The sequence below is a fragment of the Salmo salar genome, chromosome ssa09 (assembly GCF_905237065.1).
Source record: "Salmo salar chromosome ssa09, Ssal_v3.1, whole genome shotgun sequence".
Lineage (NCBI taxonomy): Eukaryota > Metazoa > Chordata > Actinopteri > Salmoniformes > Salmonidae > Salmo > Salmo salar.
In genome coordinates, this window is record NC_059450.1 from 55,294,277 (window position 1) to 55,311,709 (window position 17,433).

At 42.7% G+C, this 17,433-nt stretch overlaps 1 protein-coding gene across 2 annotated transcripts in view; it reads left to right on the forward strand.

Annotated features, from left to right (window-relative positions):
* LOC106611501 (ecto-NOX disulfide-thiol exchanger 2) overlaps window positions 1-17,433 on the forward strand; it is a 273,741-nt gene that overhangs the window by 191,386 nt on the left and 64,922 nt on the right. For both annotated transcript variants that reach the window (XM_014211765.2, XM_014211767.2), the window contains exons 4-5: window positions 11,316-11,474; window positions 16,019-16,225. In XM_014211765.2, coding sequence (XP_014067240.1) covers window positions 11,316-11,474; window positions 16,019-16,225 — 366 coding nt within the window. The remainder of the gene's footprint in view (window positions 1-11,315; window positions 11,475-16,018; window positions 16,226-17,433) is intronic.

Here is a 17,433-nt window from a genome sequence, read left to right on the forward strand (position 1 = left end):
CCACAGGTACACCTCCAATTGACTCAAATTATGTCAATTAGCCTATCAGAAGCTTCTAAAGCCATGACATAATTTCGGGAATATTCCAAGCTGTTTAAAGGCACAGTCAACTTAGTGTACGTAAACGTCTAACCCACCGGAATTGTGATACAGTGAATTATAAGTGAAATAATCTGTCTGTAAACAATTGTTGGAAAAAATACTTGTGTCATGCACAAAGTAGATGTCCTAACCGACTTGCCAAAATTATAATTTGTTAACTCTTACATCTAGACGTTCCGCTAGCGGAACACCTGCTCCAATATCCAATGATAGGCGTGGCGCGAATTACAAATTCCTCAAGAATCCCAAAACTTCAATTTTTCAAACATATGACTATTTTACACCATTTTAAAGACAAGACTCTCCTTTATCTAACCACACTGTCCGATTTCAAAAAGGCTTTACAGCGAAAGCAAAACATTAGATTATGTCAGCAGAGTACCCAGCCAGAAATAATCAGACACCCATTTTTCAAGCTAGCATATAATGTCACAAAAACAAAACCACAGCTAAATGCAGCACTAACCTTTGATGATCTTCATCAGATGACACTCCTAGGACATTATGTTATACAATACATGCATGTTTTGTTCAATCAAGTTCATATTTATATAAAAAAAACAGCTTTTTACATTAGCATGTGACGTTCAGAACTAGCATTCCCACTGAACACTTCCGGTGAATTTACTAAATTACTCACGATAAACGTTCACAAAAAACATAACAAATATTTTAAGAATTATAGATACAGAACTCCTTTATGCAATCGCTATGTCCGATTTTAAAATAGCTTTTCGGTGAAAGCACATTTTGCAATATTCTGAGTAGATAGCCCGCCATCACGGGCTAGCTATTTTGACACCCACCAAGTTTGGCCCTCACCAAACTCAGATTTACTATAAGAAAAATTGGATTACCTTTGCTGTTCTTCGTCAGAATGCACTCCCAGGACTTCTACTTCAATAACAAATGTTGGTTTGGTTCCAAATAATCCATAGTTATATCCAAATAGCGTCATTTTGGTCGTGCGTTCAAGACACTATCCGAAGGGTAAAGAAGGGTGATGCGCTCGTGACAAAAAATGTCAAAATATTCCATTACCGTACTTCGAAGCATGTCAAACGCTGTTTAAAATCAATTTTTATGCGATTTTTCTCGTAAAAAAGCGATAATATTCCAACCGGGAAACCATGTTTTCGTTCAAAGACGAAAAAATCTAAAATGGACTCTTCTCGTGCACGCGCCCCCAGTCTCATTGTTCTCAGATTGACCACTATCCAAATGCGCTACTGTTTTTCAGCCATGGCCTGCAAAGTCATCATTCAATGTTCTGGTGCCTTCTGAGAGCCTATGGGAGCGTTAGAAAATGTCCCGTTACAGCAGAGATCCCCTGTTTTGGATAGTGATGATCAAGAAGGCCAAGAAATAGTCAGAGAGGGCGCTTCCTGTTTGGAATCTTCTCAGGTTTTGGCCTGCCAAATGAGTTCTGTTATTCTCACAGACACTATTCAAACAGTTTTAGAAACTTTGGAGTGTTTTCTATCCAAAGCTAATAATTATATGCATATTCTAGTTTCTGGGCAGGAGTAATAATCAGATTAAATCGGGTACGTTTTTTTATCCGGATGTGAAAATACTGCCCCCTATCCATAACAAGTTAACAAGAAATTTGTGGAGTGGTTGAAAAACAAGTTTTAATGACTCCAACCTATGTGTATGTAACTTCCGACTTCAACTGTATGTAATCAACAGTGTTGGCTTTGTACCGCTCTGAAAGACCTATCCTTTAGAACACAGAACATCCCTACCACAGAACAATCACAACTGGACACTTTCTGGGCCTCTGTCTCTATTTGAGTCCACATGTGCTCTCAATGGCCCAGAAAGGAAGAGACTAATATTGCATTACAGTAGCATTTGTCATGGCTTTTATAAAACCTGATTGAAGACAAACCAATCCAGACTATAATTAGGACCATATGAAATATTCTATGGCTTTCGCATCTCTGTTTCCTCCTCCTCTTTTCCTCCTCTCTCGCTGTCTGGTTTTCAAAGTGGGGACCTCCCCAGAAACCATTTATTATCCAAGACACTTGACACATTAAAGGGGAATGGAAACACTTTAGGAAGTACATCTAAGCAAAGAGATGTATTCGATCCACTAATACTAAACATGTGCATTTAACATAAAAACATCTCTATATTTTGTATTTTGATCGTCAACAAGGTTTATTTGATCTATGGTCAGCGGAATTTTTAACCTGTCTGGGAACGTGGGACGCCTAGTCAACAGCCAGTGGAATCGCGTCGCGCGAAATACAAATACCTCATAAATGCTATAACTTCAATTTCTCAAACATATGACTATTTTACACCATTTTATAGATACACCTCTCCTGAATCGAACCACGTTGTCCGATTTCAAAAAGGCTTTACAGCAAAAGCAAAACATTAGATTATGTTAGGAGAGTACCCAGCCAAAAATAATCACACTGCCATTTTCAGAGCAACTAACATGCATCACAAATACCCAAAACACAGCTAAATGCAGCACTAACCTTTTGACAATTTTCAGCAGATGACACTCCTAGGACATCATGTTACACAATACATGCATTTTTTGTTCGATAAAGTTCATATTTATATATAAAAACAGCATTTTACATCGGAGCATGACGTTCAGAAAATATTTTCCCTCAAATGCTTCCGGTGAATCAGTGCTACCATTTACAAAGTTACTATTCGAAAACATTGTTAAAATTTAATATTGTCATTCAAAGAAGTATAGATTAACATCTCGTGAATGCAAACGCATTGCCAGATTTAAAAATAACTTTACTGGGAAATCACACTTTGCAATAAACGAGGTGCTATGCTCAGAAAAATAGGCCAGGCGATACAGGTTAGTGCCATCTTGGAACCATCTAAAATCAAATATACTATTGTAAATATTCCCTTACCTTTGATTATCTTCATCAGAAGGCACTTCCAGGAATCCCAGGTTCACAACAAATGTAGTTTTGTTCGAAAAAGTTAATAATTTATGTCCCAATAGCTCCTTCTTGTTAGCGCGTTCCGAAGGCTGCTCATAATGTACTGAAGCGCGCGGGACTTGTCGTCACGAATGTGCAAATAAAATATATTTACGTTCGTTCAAACATGTCCAACGTTGTATAACCTAAATCTTTAGGTCCTTTTTCAATCAGAGCTTCAATAATATTCAAGGCGGACGATTGCATTGTCTTACTAAACGTTTCGGAATGAGAGGGTACCCATGGGCGCCCGCGTCATAGTAGTAATGGCCCTCCCCCTATGACCAACTTTCCAGGCCTCTCGTTCGGTCAGTTTTTACCGGAGAAGACTCAAACCACTTTGTAAAGACTGTTGACATCTATTGGAAGCCTTAGGAAGCTAAATGAATCCTAACTCACGGTGTGTTTCATAGGCAAAGTGTTGAAGGTGATTCCACAAATCAGATTTCCACTTCCTGCTTGGAATCTTCTCAGGTTTTGGCCTGCCATATGAGTTCTGTTATACTCACAGACACCATTCAAACAGTTTTAGAAACTTTAGAGTGTTTTCTATCCAAATCTACTAATTATATGCATATTCTAGTTACTAGGCAGGAGTAGTAACCAGATTAAATCAGGTACGTTTTTTATCCGGCCGTGCAAATACTGCCCCCTAGCCCCAACAGGTTAATTGCCATAGTAACGACTGACGCCAATGCGTCACTGGCAGGAATCAACAAATTGGCTCAGGTATTGAGTTTTCGCGCGGAGTTTGAATCGAAGAGAGTTAAGTTAGGAGCGGACTACAAAGATGGCAATAACAAGTAGTAATTCAAACATGAACTGTAATGCTCCAGGCTGTATGAATTGGCAGCAAAAAAATCCCTCGGTAAACTACCATCCTGTCCAAGGATCCACAACTTTTGAAGAAGTGGCTCCATGTCCTGAAGAGGAAGGACGGGCCAGCTCGAGCTAACAGGATCTGCAGACAGCACTTCGCGGAGGCAGACCTTTGCGATGAAGGGCACTTTCAATCAGGCAACCGGGAGTTTCCGAATGGAAAGGAGTCATACGCCTACGTTGAAGCCCTCTGCTTGTGCCTCCGATTGACATTTCGAGAGGTATGGTGTAGGGGTTACCGACCGACCATCATCAACATCGCTGACTTTGGAGTCAAGCAAAAGCGACTGAACGCGAGTCAATGCAATGAAGTCTGAGGTAACGTTAACCGGTCATGACTGTTGTTGACTAGCCTAGCGTTAGACACCGGATAACTTTGTTGCAACTCTAGTTGAAGGTAACTACCATCGGAAGTGTTTTGTGTAACACCCCCAGCAAATAACGTTAGCAAGCAACTCAACTGCAACTAAAATTGCAACAGTTTATCTGTGTACCCCTGTTATTAGGTAGTTACTGTAGCTAGCTTCCACCTCAGATAGTCAAGTACTGTAATATATTTTGTTGACATTTTGTTTTTGTAATGTTTTGTTAGCGCCACCTCATTTAGCTAGACTGAAGTTGACATAGCTAATGTTTGCTGAAAAATAAATGTCCCTGTATTTGGTGTGTGTGTGTGTGTGTGTGTGTGTGTGTGTGTGTGTGTGTGTGTGTGTGTGTGTGTGTGTGTGTGTGTTGACAATGCATTCAAGACAGGAAGCTTGTTAATGCCAACTGATATATTTGGGTTCAGTTGTTTTAACAAAATGTTTTTTTGTTTTTTTAGGATGACGTCTTCATCCCTGAAAATGTTTTCATCCTGGAGGAGACTGTGCAGGAAGCAGAAGAGGTACATGCAAATCCATGATTCTTGAATATAACTATAGCCTAATAGATGCCTTAATTGTTTTCTACCAACAGCAAGAACGGTTAGTACAGCATGCCAAACTGACTCCTGGGTGCCAGAGTGTTCCTGTGCTGCGGTGGAGAAGAGGTCCACCGGGACTATCACTAAAGAGCTCGGGGCCCAGCTAGATTAAGCTCACAACCATCAGTATACAACTGAGTCCTGCCCCTATACTCCACAGATGGGGCTGACAGAGAGTGAGATCAGTGAAGACCACAACACGAACCTGAGAGCTCAGAATCACAATCATCACAGTGTGAGCCAAGATATACTATGGATCACTTTGGGGGAGCGAGATGGTGTTCAGGCCATTCAACAGCGAATTAAAAGATACACACACACATCCATAAAGGGAATCGGGGTGGAATTGTTTTTCAGCTGATGACCTATGAATGGTCAGCTATGAAAAGCCAACACCTCAGGAGAAAATGTCAGTTGAACTGTTGCACCCTCTATAACCACTGTGGTTATTATTTTGATGTAAAAAGGGCTTTTGTAAAATACATTTGTGATTGATTGTTTGCTGTGCTGGATGCTGTGTATTCACTAACTGTCTGAGTGATGAGACATTTTTATAGTATCTGTAACATATTTTGGGGTGTATTTAATCTGCATCTTAACTTCTTAAAGTGGCAATTAGCAGTAGAAATAATAACAAAGTGTCTCCCTGCTCCTCTTTCAGTAAAAAGCTGAGAGATGGGGCTGGAAAATGTAACCACTCTTAAATTCAAATACAGAGCTATAGATGCAAGGACTGACCATCCATGATATCAACATTGTAATCCTGTTTCTGTGATCTGTTTCCACTACCATGTACCCAGTTCGCTTTGGATAAAGGCGTCTGCTAAATGGCATATAATATTAAAGTCCCCTTTGACTCTGCCAACTAGTGTAGCTGCCCAGTGTAGTTATCATTCCTTTCCAATAGATGGCAGCCAAAGCTAGTTGAATTCACTACTCTAACGACAGGGACATGGGATTTGTTTTATCTTCAAAGCAAGTTCGTCTGGTTACGCTTGAACCTGTTGTTATAGTGGACAAGCTAACAAATACTATTTTTTACATAAGGCGCAGGCATGGATTTAATAAATTAATTGGTTTTATTCAAACTTTTATTCAATGCCTTTGCTTTTGGGTATGCGCGCCTTATGGAAGAAACAACACACGCAGGGATGAGACGCCGTACACCTCGTCCAATTCTCCCTTGTGCCCATAGCTTGAACTGGCGATAAACTGCCAGCCTGTATGCTCCGCAAACAAAATCATAAGAAAAGTTAGTCTCATACCGAAACTAAATCACAATGTATTTATAATGAGCACGCCCAATTATTGGTTAGAATGAGATTTCATGAATCATGATGCTTTCTGTGATTCGAACTGGGTATAACATTGTTATAGGATACTGATTGTATATATTGAGCACCTATCCACTACTGATATTAACCTTAAACAATTTTTAATCAAGCAACATTTCACCAGTTATTTAACTGGCATATCGGCTGCAAACTAGTCGCGTAACCGCTTCTGCCAGGAAGTCCATAAGGATTAGTGACACGTCCAATAAATACATCGCCATCTAGACAGGATGACAGGAACCTCTGACTGGATGTAATACATCACCAGACAGACTGACAGGAACTTCTGACTGGATGTAATACATCACCATCCAGACAGGATGACAGGAACCTCTGACTGGATGAAATACAGTCACCATCCAGACAGACTGACAGGAACCTCTGACTGGATGTAATACAGCCACAATCCGCTGGGATTTTGGGCTGTATCACCACCATTTCTCTACAACACACACACTCCTACTCTAGCCATTATCTGGCAGACCCTCTAGCTGAGGTGTTTCAGGCGGCATGTCTGTGATGTTACTGCTACGAGAACAAATTCTCTGATCTGGGACAACGATCAGCTCAAACATAAATGGCTTCAGTAGGTTTATTGGCACCCTAACTAACGTTATTTCATTCTCTGTAATAAACTAATTCTCAGACTCGGAGACTCGGAGCTACAGCCATTTTTGGGAGTTCCAAAATGTTCTATCCTGCCAGTGATGCGACAATGCCAATATGGTGATTTACAGTTACAGTAGGCTGCCTTTCTAAATCCTAGTGTTTCCATTCCCCTTTAAACTGCACTTTTGATTAGATGTATTGGCTCTCTGGTAAGCAACACCACCTGCCACCAAGTCATTGCATCATCAGTCTTTCTAGAGCCAAGTATACTGAACAAAAATATAAATGCAACATGTAAAGTGTTGGTCCCATTTTTCATGAGCTGAAATAAAAGATTGCAGAACTTTTCCATATGTACAAAAATTGTATTTCTCAGAAATTTCGTGCACAAATTTGTTTACACCCCTGTTAGTGAGCATTTCTCCTTTGCCAAGATAATCGATCCACCCGACAGGTGTGGCATATCAAGAAACTGATTAAACAGCATGATCATTACACAGGTGCAACTTGTGCTGGGGACAATAAAGGGCCATTCTAAATTGTGCAGTTTTCTCACACAACACAATGCCACAGATGTCTCAAGTTTTGAGTGAGTGTGCAATTTACATGCTGACTGTAGACATGTCCAACAGAGCTGTTGTCAGAGAATTGAAAGTTAATTTATCTACCATAAGCCGCCTCCAACGTCGTTTTTAGAGAATTCGGCAGTAGACCCAACTGGCCTCACAACCACAGACCACGTGTAACCAAGCCAGCCCAGGACCTCCACATCCAGCTTCTTCACCTGCAGGATCGGATGAGGAGTGGCGTGCTCAGGAATATTTATGTCTGTAATAAAGCCCTTTTGTGGGGAAATATGAATTTTGATTGGCTGGACTTAGCTCTCCAGTGGGTGGACCTGGCTCCCAAGTGGGTGGGCCTGCGCCCCTGCCCAGTCATGTGAAATCCATAGATTAGGGCCTGATGAATTTATTTCAGTTAACTGATTTCCTTATATTAACTGTAACTCAGTAAAATCTTTGAAATTGTTGTATTTGTGTTTATGTTTTTGTATTCAGTATAGCTACTGGAAGATCAAGCTCAGTCAACTGAAATAACAAAAATGCTGTGCGGGGATGGACTTGGTACTGAAGAGGTTCCGCTGTGAGGATATGTTGTTTTATGAGGACGGGGTACTGTAGAGACTCCACTATGGGGGCATGGTACCTTGCAGGGACATGCTACTGTAGAAACTACACTATTGGGACATGGTGCCTTGTGGGCACATGGTACCATAAACCCTCCACTGTAGGGACATGGTGCCTTTTGGGGACATAGCTTGCCTTGTGGAAATTGTTCTGTTAGGGCCTCTTCTAGTCCTTACAGGAGAAAGCATGCTGGCTTATAGTGACAAGGCTTCTGTAGAGTCCCCACTCAGGACTTGTTGTCTTTCCAACTGCAGAATCTCTGCAATATAACACTTGATGTTCTATATTCACAGCGATGATGTCGTTCATTTGTTTGTTTGGATTTTGATTAGAGTTGTGAGTTCTCTAGACACACTGCTGTGTATGAGGAAGATGTGTGGACAGACCAAGCTAGTTGTCAAGCCTGATGCATGTTAAACACCCACAGGGAAGCATTTAGTCTGCAACACACACACACTCATACACACACACACACTCTTCTCTGAATTGATTTAGCCTGACAAACACACCCCTCTGAATACATAAACAGGCTCTAGGGAGGGTTCCCTGGGGACTCATACAGTTCTATCTGTTATATCCTCAACAATCACTGCCCCCTTCTAACACACACACACACACACACACACACACACACACACACACGCACACACGCACACACACACAGACACTGGGTGTATATAGTCTTAGTCTTACTGTCATCCCCTTTTTAACTATTTATACAATATACTACCTAGTAGAAGCAGCAGACAGTGAAAGTAGCAAGCAAATGTTTTGGTCTCATAGGTTTGTATCTGATAATATATATGAACTATTCATATTATACAAGTAGAAACAGTGGATATAAGGAGCTTCTTGTGTTCCTGGCTTGAACATTTATTTACCTGAATAAATACTTAAGAAAAAGAAAACCCTTCCGATTTTATTTTACTCTTGGCCCTCTGTGTCTCTGTAATTGCTGACTTAGTGTTAAGGAGCTGTAAGTGGTTCCCAGGTGTGCAGCCAGTGCTGTTGGCAGAATGAGGACTGATAGAGACACAGAGAGTGAGATCTGTAGCTGCACATTTATAGGCAGAGAGAAGTAGGCTAGTTTTCTGATAGAGATACATAAGTATGCTGCGCATTCAGGATGGAGAGGACTAGAGAGAGGGAGATCTTTGGCAGAGATGAAGAGGGAGGGAGATCTGTTTTAAAAGTGTGGAGGAGATTGAAAGAGCATCTCTGATAGGGATGTAAAGAGATACATTATGTTAAGTTGAGAAGATGTCTGGCAGCACATTGAGACTGGAGCCTCTGTTTGTGTTCTAGGTGCTCCGACCTGCTCGCCTCATCAGAAAATATTACCCAGCATGCTTCATTGCAGCTCCCTGTGTCACCCTTCCTCCCTCCACCCAGCCCCCACTCTGCTGGAGGGGTGGTTTACCCTGAAAAATAGGGGGAGGAAGGGGGGAGAGGATGAGGATAAAGGGAGGACTAATGTGATGTGTTGGATGGCCAGGAGGTATCTCTAGTCAAATGCCACATTTTTTTTTCTGGCTGGACTTTTGATTGACGGGCAGCATGAAATGTAATGACCTTAACAAACCTCTTGGAAGCTGATTGTTTAACATGGAGGGACAGGACTGTGGCATGTGTGTGTTGGCGAGTGTGTGTGCATGCTTGCGTGAAAGAGAGAGAAGAGGAGAGATGAAGAGACATAAAGATGGAGGGAGAGGGAAGAGAGATGGCGAGAGAGACCTTGTGTGGGTGGAGAGAATAAAGTTCTCCACTGATGTTTCTGTTCAAGAGGAGATCCCTGCTCTCTGTGTCTCTACAGAGTTGTACCTCTGACTGAAAGAGGCCTGTTTCACACTGAAGATATTGTTTTTGTTAGTGTGTGGGTGTTTTCAACCGAAGATGTTGAAAGATGTGAAACTTGAATTCGGGGGTTGAGTCTCCATTGTTCTGTCTGTACAGAGAATGCTACTGTAGCTACTGTAGCTGAATATCCCTGAGAAGAACAACTCTACTGCATGACTCTGTCCTCTGACTCTGGCTCTCAATGGAATTGGACACACACACACACACACACACACACACTGGAAGGAATAAGGAAAAGGCAGCGAAATGGAAACAGCTTTGTCTTGATCAAATCAGATCTTCTCTGTGCTCAGAATGGGTCTGTGAGTGTGCCAGCTAGAAGTGTTTTCTTCAGCACTGTTCCCATTTCCGCAGTGTCAGGGTACTAAGGGGCAGTTATGAATCAGCTCACACCTGTCACAGTACGGCCCATGATAGAGCTCTGCTGTGGGCCTCACTCCCTCATTTAGAAAATGACCACTTCCACTCCTCACTGAGACCCACCAGAGAGCTCCTCTGTGGGCCTCTCAGCCAGCCCGGAGACCAGAGCTGCCCCTGAGACTGGCCTTGGTATTCAGCAGACACAGAGTCCACTGTACCGCTCCCTCCCTCCTCTATTTCTACTCCTGCCATCACTTCACCTCTCCTCCGCCTCGCTGGTCTGGGGAAGTCATCACCCGGGCATGAATACAAGATATGAGGTCATCAATAACGGCTTCAGAGAGGGATTAAGCAGACCTAGACATCCGGTTACTGTCTTCTCTGATTGGTCCAGCTACACGTCTGGCTTGTGACCCCCTCTCTTCCTCATCCTTCATCCTCATTTATAGCTTCTTCACTCACACAGAAAGCTGAAATTATTGAAAAGCTTCATTGTCTCACAAAGTGGGATTTAAACATAATTTACATAGTGGTTAAAAAGTGGTACTTTGTTATACTCTTTTCAGTTTTGTCACAGTCAGGCCTCACATTGTGGTCCATCACACACACAAACACACACTCATTTCTAAAACCCTCTGTAGATACATAGCTAGTGTGTCTGTGCGTGCAGAGTGTATCCAGCTGCAATCTAAATCAATAGTCCCCTACCTGTGAAGGAAGGCTGGTTCTTCGATCCATCTCTCTCTCTCTACAGACAGAACATTAAAGGTCAGCCAATCAGCAACATAGAAGAGAGTCAGTAGAATCTCATGTAGCCGTAGCTCCACTTTAAATATGCAGGATGTCTGAATGTTCTTTTATTCATGAGAGCATGGATTCAGTTATTTATAAACTGTTTGTGTTTCACCATTGTTGACAGAACCTCCACGGAGAAATGCATAATGTCAAATGAAACATGAGAATGGAATAACACACATAGAAAAACATACATTTCCACAGGTATTAGTTCATCCCACGTTGAGATTTTCATGTGTGTGTGCATCTCCTTCAGATTTCGACTCAGGTCTTGGCATGATGACGGGCATCGCTCCCATGAACACCATGATGCCTGGCCTTGGTTACGTACCCCCGCCCCCCCTTCCCCAAGATCTGCCCATCGTCAAGGAGATCATCCACTGCCAAAGCTGCACCCTCTTCCCCCCCAACCCACGTAAGTCTATTTCCCTCTATTTAACTTTAGCCGCAACTCACTACAAATCTATGGAAATGATTGGGACAACCAAGCAATGTTTATTTTATTATGGCCAAATCACCTTCAGATAACATCAAACCAAATAATGAACTTTACAAATTGAACAGTTGCCTCTATCACTCCTATGGGTTTTTAGCCAGTGGCGGCTAAAATTAGCTGAAGTTTGTAGTGGCTGTTTAAAGAAAACTGAACCATGGATTCCAGTTTCTCCATCTGACGTTAAGTTGTAAATTACTGAACTTCCCCTTTAATTAAGACATAATATGCTTACTAAACTCAGCAATAAAAGAAATGTCCCTTTTTCAGGACCCTGTCTTCCAAAGATAATTCGTAAAAATCCAAAAAACTTAACAGATCTTCATTGTAAAGGGTTTAAACACTGTTTCCCATGCTTGTTCAATGAACCATAAATAATTAATGAACATGCACCTGTGGAACGGTCGTTAAGACACTAACAGCTTACAGATGGCAGGCAATTAAGGTCACAGTTATGAAAACGTAGGACACTAAAGAGGCCTTTCTACTGACTCTAAAAAAACACCAATAGAAAGATGCCCAGGGTCCCTGCTCATCTGCTCGAACGTGCCTTAGGCATGCTGCAAGGAGGCATGAGGACTACAGATGTGGCCAGGGCAATAAATTGCAATGTCCATACTGTAAGACGCCTAAGACAGCGCTACAGGGAGACAGGACGGACAGCTGATCGTCCTCACAGTGGCAGACCACGTGTAACAACACCTGCACAGGATCAGTACATCCGAACATCACACCTGCGGGACAGGTACAGGATGGCAACAACAACTGCCCGAGTTACACCAAGAACACACAATCCTTCCATCAGTGCTCAGACTGTCCACAATAGGCTGAGAGAGGCTGGACTGAGGGCTTGTAGTCCTGTTGTAAGGCAGGTCCTCACCAGACATCACCGGCAACAACATCGCCTATGGGCACAAACCCACCGTCGCTGGACCAGACAGGACTGGCAAAAAGTGCTCTTCACTGACAAGTCGCGGTTTTGTCTCACCAGGGGTGATGGTCGGATTTGTGATTATCGTCGAAGGAATGAGCGTTACACCGAGGCCTGTACTCTGGAGCGGGATCGATTTGGATGTGGAGGGTCTGTCATGGTCTGGGGCGGTGTGTCACAGCATCATCGGACTGAGCTTGTTGTCATTGCAGGCAATCTCAATGCTGTGCGTTATTGGGAAGACATCCTCCTCCCTCATGTGGTACCCTTTCTGCAGGCTCATCCTGACATGACCCTCCAGTATGACAATGGTGCGAAAAGTGCAAATCAATCCCAGAACAACAGCAAAGGACCTTGTGAAGATGCTGGAGGAAACAGGTACAAAATCATCTATATCCACAGTAAAATGAGTCCTATATCGACATAACCTGAAAGGCCGCTCAGCAAGGAAGAAGCCACTGCTCCAAATCCGCCATAAAAATGAAAGACGACGATTTGCAACTGCACATGGGGACGAAGATCATACTTTTTGGAGAAATGTCCTCTGGTCTGATGAAACAAAAATAGAACTGTTTGGCCATAATGACCATCGTTACGTTTAGAGGAAAAGGGGGGAGGCTTGCAAGCCAAAGAACACCATCCCAACCGTGAAGCACGGAGGTGGCAGCATCATGTTGTGGGGTGCTTTGCTGCAGGAGGGACTGCTGCACTTCACAAAATAGATGGCATCATGCGGTAGCAAAATTATGTGTATAGATTGAAGCAACATCTCAAGACATCAGTCAGGAAGTTAAAGCTTGGTCGCAAATGGGTCTTCCAAATGAACAATGACCCCAAGCAAACTTCCAAAGTTGTGGCAAAATGGCTTAAGGACAGCAAAGTCAAGGTATTGGAGAGGCCATCACAAAGCCCTGACCTCAATCCTATAGAATATTTGTGGGCAGAATTGAAAAAGCGTGTGCGAGCAAGGAGGCCTACAAACATGACTCAGTTACACCAGCTCTGTCAGGAGGAATGGGCCAAAATTCACCCAACTTATTGTGGGAAGCTTGTGGAAGGCTACCCGAAATGTTTGACCCAAGATAAACAATTTAAAGGCAATGATACCAAATACTAATTGAGTGTATGTAAACTTCTGACCCACTAGGAATGTGATGAACGAAATAAAAGCTGAAATAAATCATTCTCTCTACTATTATTCTGACATTTGACATTCTTAAAATTAAGTGGTGATCCTAACTGACCTAAGACAGGGAATTTTTACTCTGATTAAATGTCAGGAATTGTGAAAAACTGAGTTTCAAATTTATTTGTCTAAGGTGTACATGTATGTAAACTTCTGCCTTCAACTGTATAGGTAGGGGTATAGTGACTAGCAGCAGTGTGTGTGTGACGTCAGTATGCATTTGTGTGTTGGCGTATTTAGTGTGTGTTTTGGTATGTAAGTATGTGTGGGTAGAATCCCAAAAAGGATCAATACAGGTAGCAATTTGATTTGCTATTTAGTAGTCTTGTTTTGAAGTCTTATGACTTTGGTGTAGAAGCTTTTCAGGGTCCTGTTGGTTCCAAACTTGGTGTGTTGGTATCGCCCTGCGGTAGCAGAGAGAACAGTCTGTGGCTGGAGTCTTTGACAAATTTTTGGGCCTTCCTCTGACATCGGCTGGTATAGAGGTCCAGAATGGGTGGAAGCTCGGCCCCAGTGATGTACTGGGCAGTACGCACTACCCTCTGTTGAGCCTTGCGGTCGGATGCCAAGCAGTTACCATACCAAGCGAGGATGCAGCCTGTCAAGATGCTCTCGGTGGTGCAGCTGTATAACTTTTTGAGGATCTGAGGGCCCATGCCACATATTTTCAGAGGCATTGTTATGCCCTCATCACAACTGTGTTGGTGTGTTTGGACCATGATAATGATGTGGACATCGAGGAACTTGAAGCTCTCGACCCGCTCCCATCGATGTAAATGGGGGTGTGCTCGGCCCTCCGTTTCCTGTAGTCCACGATCAGCTCCTTTGTCTTACTGATGTTGAGTAAGAGGTTGTTGTCCTGGCACCACACCTCCGTAAAGGCTGTTTCATTGCTGCCGGTGATCATGCCTACCACCATCGTGTGGTAGGTGTTGGAGTTGTGTGCGGCCACACAGTCGTGGGTGAACAGGGAGTACAGGAGGGGACTAAGCATGCACCCCTGAGGGGCCCCCATGTTGAGGGTCAGTGTGGCAGATGTGTTGTTGCCTATTCTCACCACCTGGGGGCGGTCCGTCAGGAAGTCCAGGATCCAGTTGCAGAGGGAGAGGTTAAGTCCCAGGGACCTTAGCTTAATGATGAGCTTCGGGGGCACTATGGCGTTGAACTCTGAGCTGTAGTCAATGAATAGCATTCTCACGTAGGTGTTCCTTTTGTCCATGTGGGAAAGGGCAGTGTGGAGTACAATAGAGATTGCATCATCTGTGGATCTGTTGGGGTGGTCCAGGGTGTCTGGGAGGATGGTGTTGATGTGAGTAATGACCAGCCTTTCAAAGCATTTCATGGCTACAGATGTGAGTGCTACGTGGCGATAATCATTTAGACAGGTTACCTTGGTGGTCTGCTTGAAACATGTAGGTATTACAGACTGGGTCAGGGAGAGGTTGAAAATGTCAGTGAAGACACTTGCCAGCTGGTCAGTGCATGCCCTGAGTATGCCTCCTGGTAATACGTCTGTCCCTGCAGCCTTGTGAATGTTAACTTGTTTAAAGGTCTTACTCACATCTGCTATGACGAGCGTGATCACACAGTCATCCGGAACAGCTGGTGCTCTCACGCATGGTTGTGTTGCTTGCCTCGAAGTGAGCATTGAAGGCATTTAGCTCATCTGGCAGTGTGTTACTTGGTTTCCCTTTGTAATCTGTGATAATTTGCAAGCCCTTCCACATTTGACAAGCGTCAGAGCCGGTGTAGTAGCATTTGATCTTATTGATGCTGTATTGATGCTTTGCCTGTTTGATGGTTCGTTGGGGGGTGTAGAGGGATTTCTTTTATGCGTCAGCTGTCAGAGCAGATTACCGATCGCTGCAGCTATACACAGCCCATCTGTAAATAGCCCATCCAACCAACTACCTACTACATCCCCATATTTGTTTTTCTGCTCTTTTGCACACCAGTATTTCTACTTGCACATCCTCATCTGTACATATATCACTCCAGTGTAAATTGCTAAATTGTAATTACTTTGCCACTATTGGCCTATTTATTGCCGTACCTCCTTTCTTCATTTGCACACAATGTATACAGATTTTTCTATTGTGTTATTGACTGTACGTTTGTTTATCCCATGTGTAACTCGGTGTTGTTTTTGTCGCACTGCTTTGCTTTATCTTGGCCAGGTCGCAGTTGTAAATGAGAACTTGTTCTCAACTGGCCTACCTGGTTAAATAAAGGTGAAATAAAAAAAATATTTAAAAAACTCAGGTCAAATGAGTACTTTATTATCATTCTTTGTTTCCAAGTTTACAGTTAGTTCTCTGTTTTGACGACTCTCTCTCTTCTCATCTACAGACCTTCCCTCTCCGGCCATGAGGGAGCGCCCTCCAGGTTGTAAAACGGTGTTTGTGGGCGGTCTGCCAGAGAATGCCACCGAAGCACTCATCGTGGAGGTGTTTGGCCAGTGTGGTGACATCATCGCCATCCGCAAGAGCAAGAAGAACTTCTGCCACATCCGATTCACTGAAGAGTTCACTGTAGACAGAGCCCTCTTCTTGTCTGGTACGCTTCCTATGTTTCCTATTAAACATCATGAAATAAATGCAACCTGTTTCCAGTCAGAGACCATCACTATGCAGGTCAATGAGAAGACAACTAGAGGTGTTGTGGAATACATGTCTTCGATACCCTTACTATTGAGGTGACAATGGCAGAGGTGTAGTTAAATAAATAGAGTTCTGAATGGAGGAAATTAATCACCAGTACCAGTCCCATTAGTCATGTGACAGCAAAGGGTGTTTTGTTATCTAATCTCCTTTTTCCAGCTACTAGACTCCAGCCACATCTGAAATCTCCTTATTTTCTAAAGCTACTAGACTCCAGCCACATCTTAAATCTCTCTATTTTCTAAAGCTACTAGACTCCAGCCACATCATAAATCTCTCTCTTTTCTAAAGCTACTAGACTCCAGCCACATCTTAAATCTCTCTCTTTTCTAAAGCTACTAGACTACAGCCACATCTTAAATCTCTCTCTTTTCTAAAGCTACTAGACTCCAGCCACATCTTAAATCTCTCTCTTCTCTAAAGCCACTAGACTCCAGCCACATCTTAAATCTCTGTCTTCTCTAAAGCTACTAGACTCCAGCCACATCTTAACTTCTCTAGGGCCAGTGGGACGATTTCGTCCCACCTACGTAACAGCCAGTGGAATCCCGTGGCGCGTTATTCAAATACCTTAGAAATGCTATTACTTCAATTTCTCAAACATATGGCTATTGTACACCATTTTAAAGACAAGACTCTCGTTAATCTAACCACACTGTCCGGTTTCAAAAAGGCTTTACAACGAAAGCAAAACATTAGATTATGTCAGCAGAGTACCCAGCCAGAAATAATCAGACACCCATTTTTCAAGCTAGCATATAATGTCACATAAAACCAAACCACAGCTAAATGCAGCACTAACCTTTGATGATCTTCATCAGATGACAACCTTAGGACATTATGTTATACAATACATGCATGTTTTGTTCAATCAAGTTTATATTTGTATCAAAAACCAGCTTTTTACATTAGCATGTGATGTTCAGAACTAGCATACCCCCCGCAAACTTCCGGTAAATTACTCAAGATAAACGTTCACAAAAAACATAACAATTATTTTAAGAATTATAGATACAGAACTCCTCTATGCACTCGCTATGTCCGATTTTAAAATAGCTTTTCGGTGAAAGCACATTTTGCAATATTCTCAGTAGATAGCCCGGC